Raw genomic sequence first — 15,677 nt, 5'->3', positions numbered from 1 at the left:
CCCATTCCAGCGGATGTCTGTCAGTGACAGGCGTGAGTTCTGACCAATCACAGCTCGTAGATTAGATTTAGGGCGGGGCCCCAGCGCGGAGGTGGGACTTTAGCCACCGTCCATCTTCAGCTACATTACAGTGAGCGAGCTTGTCGAAAAGAAAACACAATTTGGAAGTAAAGAAGACTTTCTGGAGTTAGTTTTGGCTGTATTTGAAAAAAGACAAACGAAAGCCCATATCCTAGGTAAATGTCGCAAACAAGTACAAATCTAGATGGTCGGGTTGACCCAGTTTCCCTTTTTCCTAAATTTGGCTAAATGGCTAGCTAAGCTGCTAGCTAGCATTTTATGCACTAGCTAGCCAGGCAGTTAGCTCTGTTAGCTTTGCAGGTGAACGATTGGAGCGGATTCTGTTATATTGTGACTTTCACAACGCAAAACCACCATATACAAGCTCCACTGGACCCCAAAGTAATGATGCATGAATACGACATACATCCATCAACATGCTCCGTGGTGCTTGTGTTGAAGCGGGCCAGTTAGAAACCGAGCGAGGTGGACGAGCTAAGGGACTGGCTAGTTATTAACGTTAGCATGCTATGTGGCTAATGTTAGCTGACAACCGTGTCAGTCGTGTTGGTAACATCAAGATCGGCGTCGTCCACCAAACTGTGAGGGATAGGTAAACGTCCACACGAGAGACCTGGTTCACACGGTGCTTAAATCCTGAAGAGATGACGTTATTTGTGCAGCTAGCTGGAGTTAACGTCGGCTCCACTTGCAGGAAACCGATGTACTGAAGGATCTGTTGAAAGGGACTCGTGTTTTGTTTGAACGATGTATTGATGCACATTTTGTTTTTGTTTTTTTGCACGTAGCAAACTTCGTGACAGACGGAATGTGGACATTGTCGTAGTCAGAGCCATGGCTGACAAGAGAAAACTTCAAGGTAAGACTGTTGGTGGGACTGATGTTGCTCACACTGTCCAGCCTGGTGTCTCTGCACAGAGGCTCTGAACTTTTGCTGGTGCACGGATGTATGTACACTGATGGTTGGACCACATATTTTGTCTCCACAGGTGAGATCGATAGATGTTTGAAAAAAGTAGCTGAAGGTGTAGAACAGTTTGAAGACATTTGGCAAAAGGTAGGAGATCTTTGCATCCAGCATTTGTGTGATACGCTGTTTAAAAAAAGACAGAAAAAAGGATTGCAGTGAACTCTAAAGTGTCTCATTTATTTGTCTACATTTTAGCTCCACAATGCAGCCAATGCAAACCAGAAGGAGAAATATGAGGCTGACCTCAAGAAAGAGATTAAAAAACTACAGGTGAGACAAGATATTAAACACATATTTCATTTTTCTTTAAAAAATCTAATTTATTCATTAAGCACATGTACAAACCAGAGCAGGTAGAGGAGACCGTAATTAAGAGAAACCCAGTTAAAACAAAATACTGTCAGATATGTACAGATTGTGCTCTTGATCTTCAGTGTGTCTCAATATTTTCACCATGTGTCCTGTCCCCAGCGATTGAGAGATCAGATAAAAACATGGGTGGCCTCAAACGAGATCAAAGACAAAAGGCAGCTAGTCGAGAACCGCAAACTCATAGAGACGGTATGTTTCTCTTGGCCCTCCATCATTTCCTATTTTAGATTATAATTATCTCTGTGAAGTCTCAGCTCATCTAAACGGTCAACTAAACAAGGCGTATGTGATTTTTCTTTCCTTAGCAAATGGAGCGGTTCAAGGTGGTGGAACGGGAAACAAAAACAAAAGCCTACTCTAAAGAAGGCTTGGGGCTCGCTCAGAAAGTGGATCCAGCTCAGAGGGAAAAGGAGGAAACGGGGCAGTGGCTAACGGTAACACATCCACTATTATCGATAACCTGTTGTACATCTTGGTTGCTTGAATTTTTACTTGCTGACCGTTTCTACCTTAACAAACAAGAACTTAAAACAATTTGATAAAAATCTGTTTTAGGAAGAAATTTTGATTTAAATCCATTAACAGCAGTTTTTTTCCCCGGACCTCTTTTTCACCTGCAGAACACGATAGACACTCTAAATATGCAGGTGGATCAGTTTGAAAGTGAGGTGGAATCTCTTTCAGTTCAGACGAGAAAGAAGAAGGGCGATAAAGAGGTAAGTCCTCCTTCCACATTGTTTGTAAAGATGTTTATTTTTACACGCATATTGTAATTCCTGTGTACACTCAGTGATAAAAGTTTGGCTAATATGTTGGTCTTATACCACACGCTTGTCTTCTGTCCGTCATTTAGAAGCAAGATCGTATTGAGGAGCTCAAGCGGATGATTGAGAGGCATAGATTCCACATTCGCATGTTGGAGACCATTTTACGAATGCTGGACAATGACTCGATAGCAGTGGATTCGATCCAGAAGATCAAAGATGATGTTGAATACTACATTGATTCCTCCCAAGACCCAGACTTTGAGGAGAACGAGTTCCTTTATGATGACTTAGACCTGGAAGACATACGTGAGTAGAGCACTGTGCGGTGTTTGGATGATTAAAAAAATATATATATATGTTTTTAGATAGCGGACAACATCTGATCTGATTTGTTTTTTTCGAAGCTGCAGCTTTAGTTGCAACGTCTCCGTCAGGTCAGGGTAATCTGGAAGATGAGATGTATCTCCACTCCAGCAGCACTCCCACTTCCACCACCTCCTCTTCACCCATCCCTCCATCCCCGGCCACTTGCACTGCTGTAAGTTATTCTTATGTGCTAAATTGATGCTTTGTAGAAAAAGTACATTCTGTCATAATTTTGCACATCTTTCTTAAAGTTTGCATTGAGTTAACCCTTTCTAACAAGACCCATTGTGTTGTAATCCCCTGGCTCGTTTTGTTGAATCAACATTTCAAAAGTGGATTGTCATATCAAGGTATCTCCTCCTATAGGAGAACTCAGAGGACGATAAGAAAAGGGGACGGTCGACAGACAGTGAAGTTAGTCAGGTGAGAAGCTCCCATCTGTGCTGTGCCAGTAGATGAACAGTTTAGTACAGCGCTCTTCATCCTTGGTCCTGGAGAGTCACGGTGGCCGAAGGGTTTTGGCCTCTCAGGCACTGAAAAGGAACACGCTCTTTCTCTGAAGGACCATGGTTGGAGACTTCTGATTTACTTTGTACCTTTCTCCTGCATTTGTGGGCCTCAATAGTTTACAGTAAACTTTGCTCCTCTTACACGCATACAACTAAAGTTTCCCACGGGACGGTTTTGTCTGAAATGCCTTTTTCTGGTGCTTTGTCCTTTTCAGTCACCTGTGAAGAATGGCACACCATCCTTGCTATCTTCCTTCTCTTCCTCCACCACCTCTGGCTCCTCCTCGTCCTCCTCCCTCGTGTCCATGGCGAGTGTAGTCGGGGGCATTTCCGCGGTTCCCACAAGCAGCAGTCTCATAGGGAGCTTCAGCAGTGCGGTGCAGCAACATCAGCATCAACCTGCACAACAACAACAGCAGCCACAACCTCAGCCACCAAACCAACCGCAGCAGCAACAGCAGCAGCCACCTCAGACAAAACCTTCTGTCCCCTCAAACAACACCCCCAGCCCGCCCAGCAATCCTCTTCTCCCAGCCTCAACGGCCCCTTCTCTCCCCACGCCCAGCACACCCATTTTATCAGCTCCCAACTCTCAGTCTCAGCCCACATCAGGGCCCACCCCGGCATCCAGTTTGGGACTTGGGCTGGGGCTAGGATTGAGCAAAGTTGGCATGACGGGGACCAGCAGTGCCAACCCAATGGGTGGCTTAGGCCTGGGTGGGCACCCCTCTCCTTTAAACACAATGGCAGGGCTCATTTCGGGCTCCACACCTGCCCCTTACGCTCAGGCAGCAGCATCAGGAGGCTTGGGTCTGAGCAGCACCACCCAGTCCAGCATTTCAGTGGAGAGCAGCACTTCCATCCCCACCTCTGGCTCCAGTGGAGTCACCACCAACGGGGCGGGGACAGGGCTTGGTTTGCTAGGTTCTAGCCCGGCCCACAGCTCTTTGAGTGGGAGTATTTTGGGTCTGGTTCCTGGGCAAAATGTAGCCCCTGGTGCCTCTCAGGTGCCCCCGAGTTCTGTCAGCGCTACCTCTGGAGTAGTTGGCATGATGGGAGGCAGTGGAGGGAATGTCGGCGTGGTTGGAGGAGTAGGGGTCAACGCTGCTCCTGCTAGACCACCGAGTGGACTGAAGCAAAATGGAAGCACAAGTACGTTCATGCTTGGCCTTGTGGGACTCTTATTTAAGTCGATGTTGTCTTTTCTTTATTGTGTTTGTTTTCTAACTTCTCCCTCCCCTGCCTACAGGTTACAGTGCTGTAGTGGCAGAGAGCTCCACAGAATCAGCTCTAAGCACACCGAGCCAGTCACAAAGCAGCCAACCCTCATCTCTCAGTTCTTCAACCAGCCAGCCGTGAGTTATTTGTTGCCCGCTTGATCCAAGTCTGTAAACTCTCACACTTTTTCTTTACATGATATTTATTACATTTCCTCTCTCTGCTGTGCCAACTCTACGCTGTGCAGGATGGACAATGGGCCCAGTTTAATCAGCTCCATCACCCTGCCTCCCAGCTCTCCGTCCCCCTCGTTCTCAGACAGCACACCTGGAGGAGGAAGTCTTCTCAACGGGCCCCACTCCTACACACAGGCCTCTGAGAGCCTCAAGGTGAGCTACCATAGGAATGAAACGAACACAAGCTGGGGGGAATTGAGTAGCCATAATTTGCTGCTGTGTATGGATTATTTTACTTAGACCAAATGATTATGCTGTCATTGGTAGTATTCTTTAGGTACTTTTGTTTGGAACATGACGTTAAAGTGCTCAGCTGTAAATAACATTATTAAATATCACCCGCTACCCATGAACCTCTGCTCTTGGTCATATTCATACCAAACACACCCACACTTGTCCAATGAGACATTTAGATAAAAAATTATGTCATGCCAAGATATATTTGGACTTACTAAAGCATATGCCCAATTCCCATTCCTTTCACAGAAGGCCATGTCAGATGTATCAGTTCTGACTGGAGGGCAGTCCGTCAGTACAATTCAGCTGTACCAGGAAACATCTTTGTTATTTAGATGAGTTGCTGAATTTAGTCTAATTTGAATACATAGCTCATCTAATGCAGGTCATTGTTCATAAGTGTTGCTGGCTGTGGGTGTTCTAGGCAGGAGGACAACTGTTGTTCTTGTTCTTATGTAGCAGATGTAATAGTAGTTGATTTTCATAATCTTCTGCACTAGTATTTCGTTCCCAATGCTCCCATATATTGCCCTCCACTCTTAAATGCCCATAACTGAAGGTTTTCCTCTTGCCAACTTTATTCTACTTAATCAACCACCCTGTTCTCATGTTGTCTCCATCTCCTTCCCATCTCAGGCCCCTGAGCCTCTCAGTTCACTGAAGGCGATGGCTGAGAGAGCAGCACTGGGATCAGGCCTGGACGGAGAGATTCCCAACCTGCATCTAACAGACAGAGGTCGGAACGGTCAGACATTGTTTCTTCACTGATTTACTGAAGAATAATCAGCTTACAATTTTACTCTGTAAACCTTCTGTCCTTTATATACTGACTTAATTACTGAAGAGGAGGTTACTTACAATGACATTAGGTCTGGAACAAACCTGTAAGTGCTGCAGTTGTAGATGATGCTGCTCATTGTAACCCTTGGTTCACACCTGAGCAGCGTGTGATAGCTACAGCGCCGAACAGCTGTATCTGGCACATGTGAGGTGTTCACACCGACAGTGTGGCTGCTCTTTCTCTCTTGCTCTCAGCGCTATCTTTCTATACTGAGTTTGCCTTTGATAAACACCATACAATAAAAGCAGTGTTAACATGAATGGATTCTGTCACCAGAGAGCTTTTAATCTGAAACAGATGCAGGAAGTGTTGAGTTTAAAAATACACTTATATTTTTTACCATGTCTGTGTGATATTCTGCAGATATAGACATTAGAACTGTAGTGAAAGGTGTATATGTTTCTGCTATAATGTCGTTATGACTATGAACAGACCCTTTTCACTGCCTATTTTTGCTGGGCTCAAGGAAAAAAATAGACCAGACCTTGACTCTCCAGTGAAGTGTCACTGCAGCTGAGACGCACGATTCTGGGAGTGTGACTGCTCTAGTCTGTTAATATGGGTGACGAAATAAAAAGCAAGATGTTCCAACAATCAGTTATTAAGTAAACACACATCAGTTAGTTTCTACCTCAAATACAGTTTGTTTTTATTTGTGTGATTAATCAGACTAAACAAGCGTATTTGATGTAATTTTGTTCTAGTATTGTGATCAGCGATCATTGTTATTTTTTACTTTTTCTATAGTCTGATGAAAATAATTGTTAGTTGCAGAAGCATGTAACAAATACTTGTGTTCTGAGTATTTGTAAACAGGAAAGTTAAAGCTTATAAAAAAAGGTTTCCTTCAGAAAGAATCATTTTTGAACTACAGTAATTGACTCAAGCCTTTCTCCTGTAGATATCTTCTCTAGTTCATCTGCAGCGCCCGGCACACCTGCCGCCCCTCAGCCGTCCGTGTCGGAAGTTAGCATTCCCCCCTCGCTCGGGGTCTGTCCACTTGGCCCTACCCCTCTCCCCAAAGACCAGCTCTACCAGCAGGCTCTGCAGGAGTCCGCGTGGACACACATGCCACACCCCTCCGACTCAGAGAGGATCAGGTGAGGTGCCACTTACAACCAGAGAAACGCAGAAATAATGCTGTGCTTTAAATCTGCTTTACAGTAATTTAATTCACAGATTCAATTTTATATTCTGATAATGATTTTTATTAATTAACAACTAATCTGCACATTTGTTACAACCTATTTAAAGTATTAGTCTGGACATGTTGTATATATTGTCAAAACATCACATAAAAACAATGAATTGATCCTACTAACAAGTATTGCCTGTGTAGCTCAAGGCTGATACAGTTTATTTCTTTGTCAGAGCTAATTTGTTGTACTGTGTGAGTAACATTTTTATGAGATTTATGCAACCAATTGGGCTTTGGGCTGAGAGCCACAGACAGTAGAATAATGAACTAATTTCCCCTCGGAGGTCAATAAAGTATTTTCTGTTTCTGAAAAGAAATAAACACAACCAATAACCTCCAGTCAGTATTTTAACTATGATACGGATGCATGGAGCTTGTTGATTTGGATGGTGAATCCCTTATTTGATCAATTATTTCTGCTATGGTTTAATTAACTGTCTGTTTCTGTCTTAAAGGCAATACCTGATGAGGAATCCGTGTCCCACCTTGCCCTTCCATCATCAGATACCGCCACACCACTCTGACTCCATAGAGTTTTACCAGAGACTGTCCACAGAAACACTCTTTTTCATCTTCTACTACCTGGAGGTAAAAAAAACATCATGCACACACTCAACCCACCCTCTCCATGTTTACTGCTTGTCAACCCTAATGTTCATCTTCTAAAGATGTATTAAGTCTTGCCTGTAAGCTTAAAAGGTCCAGTGTGTAATGTTTACAACAGGCGTATCAAACTGCTGGCACATGATGTTAAAAAATTAAATTATCCAGCGCACAAGATGATTATTTGTTCTCCCTAGTTGTTTCATAACAATTTAAACTACCCCTATATACACAACAGTAGTTTCTCCTACACACTTGCAACAGGAGTGTTTAACCCTATTAGATGCCCCTAAATCCTGGTCACTGGTCCTTTTTTTTTAATGGTGCATTTGTCCTGCCTCTTTCAGGGCACCAAGGCTCAGTATCTGTCTGCCAAGGCTCTGAAGAAACAGTCATGGAGGTTTCACACCAAGTACATGATGTGGTTCCAGAGGCATGAGGAACCCAAGACTATCACTGACGAGTTTGAACAGGTGCTCTTTCAAAGTTTCAAACATTTTCTCTGAGTTAGAAAGTAGTATGGGGACTTGTGGGTTTTGAGCGTTTTGAATGATTGTTCTTTCCACTCTGCTTTCCCTCCAGGGCACTTACATTTACTTCGACTATGAGAAATGGGGCCAGAGGAAGAAGGAGGGGTTCACCTTCGAGTACAGGTACCTCGAGGACCGAGATCTGCAGTGACGGACAGAGGGACGCGAAAGGACAGAGAGAGACAAAACGTGCTGCTGTTGACATTCCGAGACTGAACTTCAAACTGTGGATAGAGATTGTGATGTGTAGTAGAAACCCTCTCCTAAAATGGAGACTGGTGTCTGTATAGGCTGCATCTCGGCGTGAAGCCTTCGCTCCTCGTGCAACGCTTTGCTTTTGTCAAAAATGCCCCATGGGCCTGATCAAACGCATCACGCTGCACGAGCTGGGAGGGCTCTCATTAGAGATCTGCGTTTGTGCCTGTCTGTGTGCACACTCAGTATGTGGCATTAGGAAAGCCTACCCCATGCATGTTTCTCATGTTTTGTTTTCTTTTTCCGTTTCAACAAGATTCTCTGTACCACCTACCCAACATGAGCCTGGAAGCCTTTGACTTGACACAAAACAAACCTTGGATTTGATTGTTAAGTAAACTGCCCTTCTTGTATTTACTGTAATTTGGTGGTTTAAAAATGGGGAGGTACAGTGGACATTTAGTCATGGTGTGTAGGACTGGCTTCTTTTAAGACCCTACGATGCCTGTTGAATATGGTCACTATTAGACATAGTGAGCGTTTATCAATAGTTTTATTGATATTGTCTTGGTCAATTAAAACGCTGATTGAGAGTGACCACAGGGCCTCTCCCTGTGACAGGGAAAGAGTCCTTATTGGACATGGATTAAATTGCTATGCAATTGAACTGGTCTCTGACTCCCTCTCTTTACAAATAAAATGTTTTTAAGTTAACCTGTCAAAGAAAATGCATTATTATGGCGCATTCATGTTTGTGACAAAATAAAAAACTTGTAAAATAAATCTTAAACATAGGGTTTGAGACATTAATCTACTTGATGTTTGATTCTTATACTATTGAGGTATTTTCATCATCCTCAACGCTAAAGGCCACGCTAAGCGTAGTGAATGTACCTGTACCCAAATCACCTCTTAATTACTCTCAAAATACACAGATAGAATTAGATAATGAATCTGAGTTTGGTTTGAGTCAACTTCCCACCATTAGTTAAGGTTTTATTCTGTTGATGTTCATCCTAAAAATCCACTGTGTTCAATTTACCACCTGATATTTGGAGTGAAAACCCCTATACAGTGAATGTGCACTGATTAACTGTTTACATGTAGAGTGAAAACACAGAAATCCTAAACTCTGGTGGTAGATTTAACTGGTTGGTCGAGGAAGGAATGTCTCATCTGCCGTGGTTGTTCATGTGCTACCCTGAAGAACAATAAGATTTAATCTGGTTCTGAATCTGGTGTGGGGCAGATCCCACCTTTTCCTGGCAGTTTAAATGGGGAGAGTGTTAAACTGAATCAGATTTTTCCATTTAAGCAACCATGAAAACTAAAGATCTGTTCTGCAGTTAAAATTTTATGTTGTGTGTGATTAGTTTTCAGGCTTTTTTGGGAGGGAAGGGGGGGGGGGTTGAGGATGTGAAAAAAAAAAGAAAATACAGCAAAGTTATGAGAGATTTGCCTTTTATAGATTCTATTTTTTGGGCTTTTAAGGTTTTCAGAAAGGGAAGGTCAGTTAAGAAATTGCTAAAATGTGAATTTCAAGACGTATTTACAATTTTTTCTCATCACAGTTCTGCATGGGAGATGTCATAAAACGGGGTTATAACAGGATTGTAAAATTTCAATAAATACTTTTAAGAAATTACAAGTCAGTGTGTGGTGTAAAGTCCTGTCATCCCTACATGGAATACAGATTCACTTATTTTTCCACAAATTATAAGTTTCACTTAAAGTCTGTTCTGGTAAATTTATGGTTTTGATTTTTAAAAAGTGCGATCACAGAGTATAATTTAACAGAAGGTAAATTTGGTGGCCAAGTATCAGATTAAGAATTTACTTTTAGCTACTGAGAGCATCAGTTAAACGGCTACCACAAACTTATTTCATACGAACTCAACATTTGTTTCCTCTCTAAAGGAAGACAGGACGCTTTGTGAAATCTTAACATATTTTATTTAACTGGCAAAAAAAAAATATGGTAAAAACAAAATACAGGACAAAGCACAATGTCAAATATACTACCACTTTGCGGTTTTGAGTGCAACTGTCCATGTGTGGGATCAGAATATGTGCGTGCGTGTGTGTTGCGTGTGTGTGTTCACATCTTATCTTCCTTCTTGACTTTGAGGAACTCTGCCATGTTAGAGAAGTATTTCTGGTTGGCTTCAGCCACCTTCTTCTCTGCAGCCTGTGGGTTCACGATCTCCAGCCCCTGCAGACGAGAGCAGAGCGGTCGTTAGCGACATTAAACCTTCATAGTGCTCAGGAGATATTCAATAAAATATGTTTTGGTTTTTTTTTTTTACCTGTAAAGGAGTGAACGCTACACTGGAGCTGGTTCCTGAGGAGCGGTCTCTGACTGTTGATTTTCCTCCGTACGTCATGCTCTGCTTCTGCAGCGTCCTCTGTTGTGGACAACAAAAGAGACTTAGGAGACTGAAAAAAAAAAAATCAATTAGTCAACGGTGGAGTGAAAATGAGCCATTATTGAGTTTACCTGAAGGGATTTGGAGATTCTGGCCTTGGTGGCCTCGTTGACCTGAGCCTGCCTGACACGCCCACTGCCGCTCTTCCCCAGCTGACCCAGACTGAAGCCCAGGTCCTCCTGATAGGCGTCGTCTTCAATCTGCAACAACACATCAGAAATTAAGTTTAAAGTCTGTAGAGATGCCCTGGACTACAAATCTTGTTCTACAGATGTAAGAAGATGTTTGGTACGGACAAATGTTCATGATTTTAATAGTTTACTTAACTGAAAATGGAAATTGTGATGCAAAAAGGATCATTCCTACTAATTGTGAATCATATTGAAATGTCTGTCTAAATAATAGCAATAAGATTTTGTTTTACAATATTGTGTAGCCCTACTCTGCTACACCCCCCCTCTCTCCTGACAACCCAGTGTGCTCTAATTGGTCAGCTCCCATAAACCGGTGGCAGGTGCCACACAATGTGTAGACTTACTCGGTTTTCGTGGGCAGGACTGGACTGTCACCTTGCCTATAGGTGATGCCTATTAAAATGTGATGTAATGTTATATTGTAACAGAAGAAAAGGCTGAATATAAACAAGGTCTGTCAGAGTGTTCAGGAGCAGTGTTTTCTGTGAGCTACAGGAACTCTTCGGCGTGGACTGTCACTTTTTAAACCTTTAGTGTTTTTATATTTATTTTTGTGTGAATGCTAAAGCACAGGGGAAAACCCCAAAAAGCATAATACAGCCTTTTAAACCTCATCTTGCTACAGTGGTTTTAGATTACTATTCTGCTTCTAGGCTGAAATATGAGAACAAACTGTCTCTCAGGTCTTGTTTTGCTGTTGTAAAGTGATGAAATCCGAAGTTAGAGCAGCTGCTTTTAGCCACCATCCTCTCAGGAGTTAGAATAGCCGACACGAAAAACCGAGGTGAGAAACACTAACCTTATGTACAGTGTTTGAATCCGTGTGTTTATATTTAGGTGCTCAGGAAGGAAAGACTATCCAATGTGAACATCACTGTATGTTTCTGTATGTCTGAAATGTGTATTATTTGAACAACTTTGCACATTTTGATTGTGTCTTTATGTAAAGCACATTCCTTGAGTATGAGATGTGAGAGCCAAACAACACACATGGGGTCACAGTTTGACATCAGTATCAATACTGAACATAGACCGGATTAAAGAGGTAAAAAGGCTGCATAGTTCAACAACTTATCACAGATAAAAAGGAGGCATGACAGAAAATATCTACTGACTTCTGCAAAGGTCATCCTGTTGGCATGTTTCCTGATCTCCGTCAGCCCGAGACGCTCCTTCATCTTTCGATACCTTCATGTAAAAAGAGAAGAGCAATGTGGGTTTTATATATTCAGAGTTGATGGAGGTATTCTAAACTTGGCTATGTAAGTTATATAAGCTTTTTGTTTTGCTCTCCATGTGTCAATCCACTTTTCTCTAAATCTGTGGCCTGTTCAGCAGCTAACTGATTCAGTACCTCCTTCCTCCCCTCTTCTTCCTCTGTCCGTCCAGTGGGGCGGGCAGCGGTTTGACCTGCTTCACTGGTGGAGGCTCCTGCCATTTATCAAACTTCCTCTCTATTTCTTCTTTTAGATCATAGCCAACCTACAAAAAAGAAAAAAAAAATGACATAAAAGTAAATGGAGTCAGGAGTCAGAAAAGAATTATGTTTCATTAATATTGCTGAATACAGAACGTAAATGTTGAAATGATTGTAAAACTTAGATGGTGTCAGAGGTTTAATCTTAGCTATATGGAAATGGCTGAGGCTGTAATTTTTTATGTTGTTTGTAAAGCCAACCATAAATTCAGCATTAATGTGTATGTGCACCATTTGACAGTCACCTTGCCATCTGAACTCTCATGGAAACTGTCCACTCGGCTAGCCAGAGTGCACTTTGCAGATACCAGACGAGCAGCCTTCCTCCTGAGGTCCTGGAGATAAAAATGGAGGACACGTTTTAGCTACAAGGTACCCGTGCTGAGCGAAATGCCCCAAAAACACTGCAATATGTGTTTGTCATTATATTTACTTACAGGTGGTAGTGTCTGCACAACGTCACAGTGGTAGATGAAGCCGGTGTGGGGCAGCAGCGAGGTGCTGCTGAAGCCGGACAGGGTTCTCCTCTGAGCTCCCAACAGCATCAGGTTACAGGCGGGCATCTTGGAGAGGTTAGTGAGGCCGCCGGCGATACCTGCAACCCAGGGAGGGAGAGAAGAAGAGCGTGATGACAAAAATGATTTAGGACAGACAGCAAAGATAATGTACATATGTAATCCCAATGTATTTTAAACTAATCTTTTTGCATCTCTCACCCATGATCTTGGCAGCTGTTGACGCTCCGACGATGATGGACAGATTTGGGGCAATGAACGACATTCTGGACTCTACATATTCATATATCCTGTGTTTGGACTGGTTCAGCTCCAGAGCCATGTCACATGCCTCCTCCAGTTGCTTCAGTTCCTCCTCACTTAGCAGTGACCTAAAAACCATGAAGAACACCAAGTCAGCGTATTGATAAATATTTAAAATTACGACTGTCGCCCTCCGCAGCGGCAGTGCCCGTTGACTCACCCCTGTGTGGTCGAGGCTGTGACACTGACAACCATAATAGTGGCGTTTGTGAGGATTTGCTGCAGAGTTTCATTTGTCTTGCACTTCTCCAGATTGTTTCCCAACTCCTGAGTAGAAAAGAGACAGAATATCCCACATGAGAGAAAATAACAAGACATTTTCAATAAAATAAATAAGAAATTGTGGCAATTGTGAGCTTTAGTTGAAATTATCTTTTTTATTTTAACATTAACCCACTGGGTCAATCAGAGCAAACTTTTTTATTATTATCGAGTGATAACTCTTAAGTCATCACTCTTCATCAGAAATCAGACTGTTTTCCCATGACATAGGTGCTTATAATTAAATCAATTAAATTACATGTGTAAATAAAGAAAAAACATTATCGGCCTTCTGCTGATGTGTTGCCATACATTCATCAATACCTAAAAATAGTCTTCTGTCCAGCTAAACATACAATCAATGGTGCAGAAAAAGTAGCCACTCTGGGCTCCTTACTTTCATTTTGAAATAGTACTTTGGTGTAAAAAATAGTAAATTAACATTTCAACTCATCTCACCTTGACCGTGCGGATATAATCTAGAGAATCCGGCACCAGAGACTCGAGCTCTGGGAACCTCTTGGAGTACTTGTCTCGAGTAAACTTGTGAATGATATCTGAAACCCAGGCAGAAAAAAAAAACAAACAAAAAAATTAAATCTTTGTTATACAGAAAATAAAACATTAAACTTTATATTTGAAGTTTTGTTTTGTCACAAAAAACAGGAACAGCCAACTCACTGAGCTCATTGTCGATCTCTACTGTGAGGTTATTGGCTGCTACGATCAGTCTGTATTCTGGGTCGGACTCAACTGGACCACAGACTACAGGGAAACAAAAAACACAACAGAATCATAGCAAATTTATTCAGATTCTTGCGTTAACATTAAGCTGGAATTAAATGCTTTGAGGAACTTCTTAAACATAAAACATATTGTCAAACATAAATATGGATCACACTCACCCTCTGAGTTTTTGCGCTGCTTTCCAACATAATCGGAAATTTTCTCCATAATCTCTGAAAACTGTAGACAAAATGTTAAGATTATGTAGGAAGAACCAGAACAGACAATACTATAAATATAAAGCACTCTGAATACAACTCACCTGTTTGCTATTGCGGAGCTTGGCGATCGACGCAACACTCTCAGCTTTACTGTAGTCCACCTCCATCTCCTCTGGGATGTCTTCCAGCCCTCCCTCTGTCCTTCCCTGCGTCGCCTCTCCATCACTCTCCCCCTCCTCTCCCTCAGGATACAACCCGTCTTCCCCCTCATCTCCAGCCTCCTCCAGGTCCGCCAGGAGCTCGTCCGCCAGGGACATCTACAATCAGCAGCAGAAAGTTTGAGGACATTGGAACTAACTGGCTTGATAAACTAAGGCTACTCAGATCAGTGTCCAAAATGAATCCCAAGGACCACCGGGGGTCCTGAGGGTTAATGATTGTACCACAAGATGAAATCACAAGATGGTTAGAATGACATAAATATGATTAAAGACTAAAAGACAATGTGAGACAGAATGGCTAGTACACACACTTATATTGGTTTCTGAACTCTCTCATTTCCACGTTCCTCTTGTAAAACACTGAGTACTTTTACTTCTTCAGGCCCATAAAATCCTTCAAATTAATCAGTGTGAGAAGCTGTTAAACTCATTTTCATGTTGGACACTAACACCATAAGCTATGATCAGGGATCAGAAGCACGCACTTCATTGTGAGGTTTCACAAACCAAAAGATATCGGGAATCACAGTTTTCCTACGAGTTGCTCCACAACTGTAAAGAACAGCTGGTTTTCTTCTAACTTGATTTCATTATAATTTGGAGGATTCGCCATTTAAGACACCAATGTGTGCTTTTACGATTCGTGGGAGATTTTAGTCAATTCTGACATTTAATAACGCCCAATTTAACAGGCAAATACCAATAAATAGTGCGAATAATGGTCAGTTTATAGCTTTAGACACGTGTTTAAGTCATCAAATCATGTGTAAACAAATGTTGGTTGTTGGTAGAAATAACACTGAGTTAACGCGATGGTTTCAGGGTTTCACGGCCCCGTTAAGCCTCTCAAACAACAGCTATGAATGTAACAGAGGATCAATGATGAGTGAATGTGAAGCTTACTCGAGAAACAGAGTTTTAATTGTTGTATTATTAGCTAGCTAGCATTAGCACACGTTGGCCGGTTGTGTTACTAAACGCTGAATAAGTCAAATAAACTTACCTTTAAGTTCAAACTCCGGTCGCCTAAGTAAACAAAAACAAATGTATGTTATGGAGACTTGAGGCTCTTCGGTGTTAAAAGGTAAAACGACTCGTTATGCGCTGTTTTTCCTCGTCGACCTGTCGTCAACGGCCGTATCGTTTGTCGCGGATTAAATACGTAGCAACCTCTGCACTGCTTTCTGGGAAATTGAGTTAAAACACGCCG

At 42.2% G+C, this 15,677-nt stretch overlaps 2 protein-coding genes across 4 annotated transcripts; one reads left to right on the top strand and one right to left on the bottom strand.

Annotated features, from left to right (window-relative positions):
• The first annotated feature begins 79 nt into the window (after positions 1 to 79).
• Positions 80 to 8,790, top strand: cnot3a (CCR4-NOT transcription complex, subunit 3a). 3 transcript variants are annotated; one of them, XM_051405317.1, is made up of 18 exons: positions 80 to 236; positions 870 to 940; positions 1,071 to 1,138; positions 1,247 to 1,321; positions 1,523 to 1,612; positions 1,729 to 1,857; positions 2,044 to 2,139; positions 2,277 to 2,496; positions 2,595 to 2,728; positions 2,923 to 2,979; positions 3,281 to 4,217; positions 4,315 to 4,420; positions 4,531 to 4,672; positions 5,393 to 5,501; positions 6,499 to 6,697; positions 7,251 to 7,383; positions 7,746 to 7,871; positions 7,981 to 8,790. In XM_051405317.1, exons 2-18 carry the CDS (start codon positions 916 to 918, stop codon positions 8,077 to 8,079), a joined length of 2,745 nt encoding a protein of 914 aa, XP_051261277.1. In that variant the 5' UTR covers positions 80 to 236; positions 870 to 915; the 3' UTR covers positions 8,080 to 8,790. The 3 variants fall into 3 exon arrangements, with proteins under 3 accessions (XP_051261277.1, XP_051261278.1, XP_051261279.1); XM_051405318.1 differs by having other exon boundaries at positions 81 to 236; positions 2,601 to 2,728; XM_051405319.1 differs by having other exon boundaries at positions 81 to 236; positions 5,393 to 5,492.
• A 1,263-nt stretch (positions 8,791 to 10,053) lies between these two features.
• Positions 10,054 to 15,638, bottom strand: prpf31 (PRP31 pre-mRNA processing factor 31 homolog (yeast)). The gene is made up of 14 exons (XM_051405326.1): positions 15,471 to 15,638; positions 14,348 to 14,563; positions 14,205 to 14,265; positions 13,981 to 14,064; positions 13,759 to 13,856; positions 13,199 to 13,305; positions 12,937 to 13,106; positions 12,658 to 12,815; positions 12,466 to 12,555; positions 12,098 to 12,225; positions 11,859 to 11,931; positions 10,621 to 10,749; positions 10,430 to 10,528; positions 10,054 to 10,335 (listed from the first exon to the last, which is right to left on the bottom strand). The coding sequence occupies exons 2-14, from the start codon at positions 14,561 to 14,563 to the stop codon at positions 10,222 to 10,224; spliced, it is 1,527 nt and encodes a 508-aa protein (XP_051261286.1). The 5' UTR covers positions 15,471 to 15,638; the 3' UTR covers positions 10,054 to 10,221.
• Between the last annotated feature and the right edge of the window lie 39 nt (positions 15,639 to 15,677).

The sequence above is a fragment of the Dicentrarchus labrax genome, unplaced genomic scaffold (genome assembly GCF_905237075.1).
Source record: "Dicentrarchus labrax unplaced genomic scaffold, dlabrax2021, whole genome shotgun sequence".
Taxonomy (NCBI): Eukaryota; Metazoa; Chordata; class Actinopteri; family Moronidae; genus Dicentrarchus; species Dicentrarchus labrax.
The sequence above is the reverse complement of the archived record's forward strand: the minus strand, read 5'-3'. Positions and strand labels throughout refer to the sequence as shown.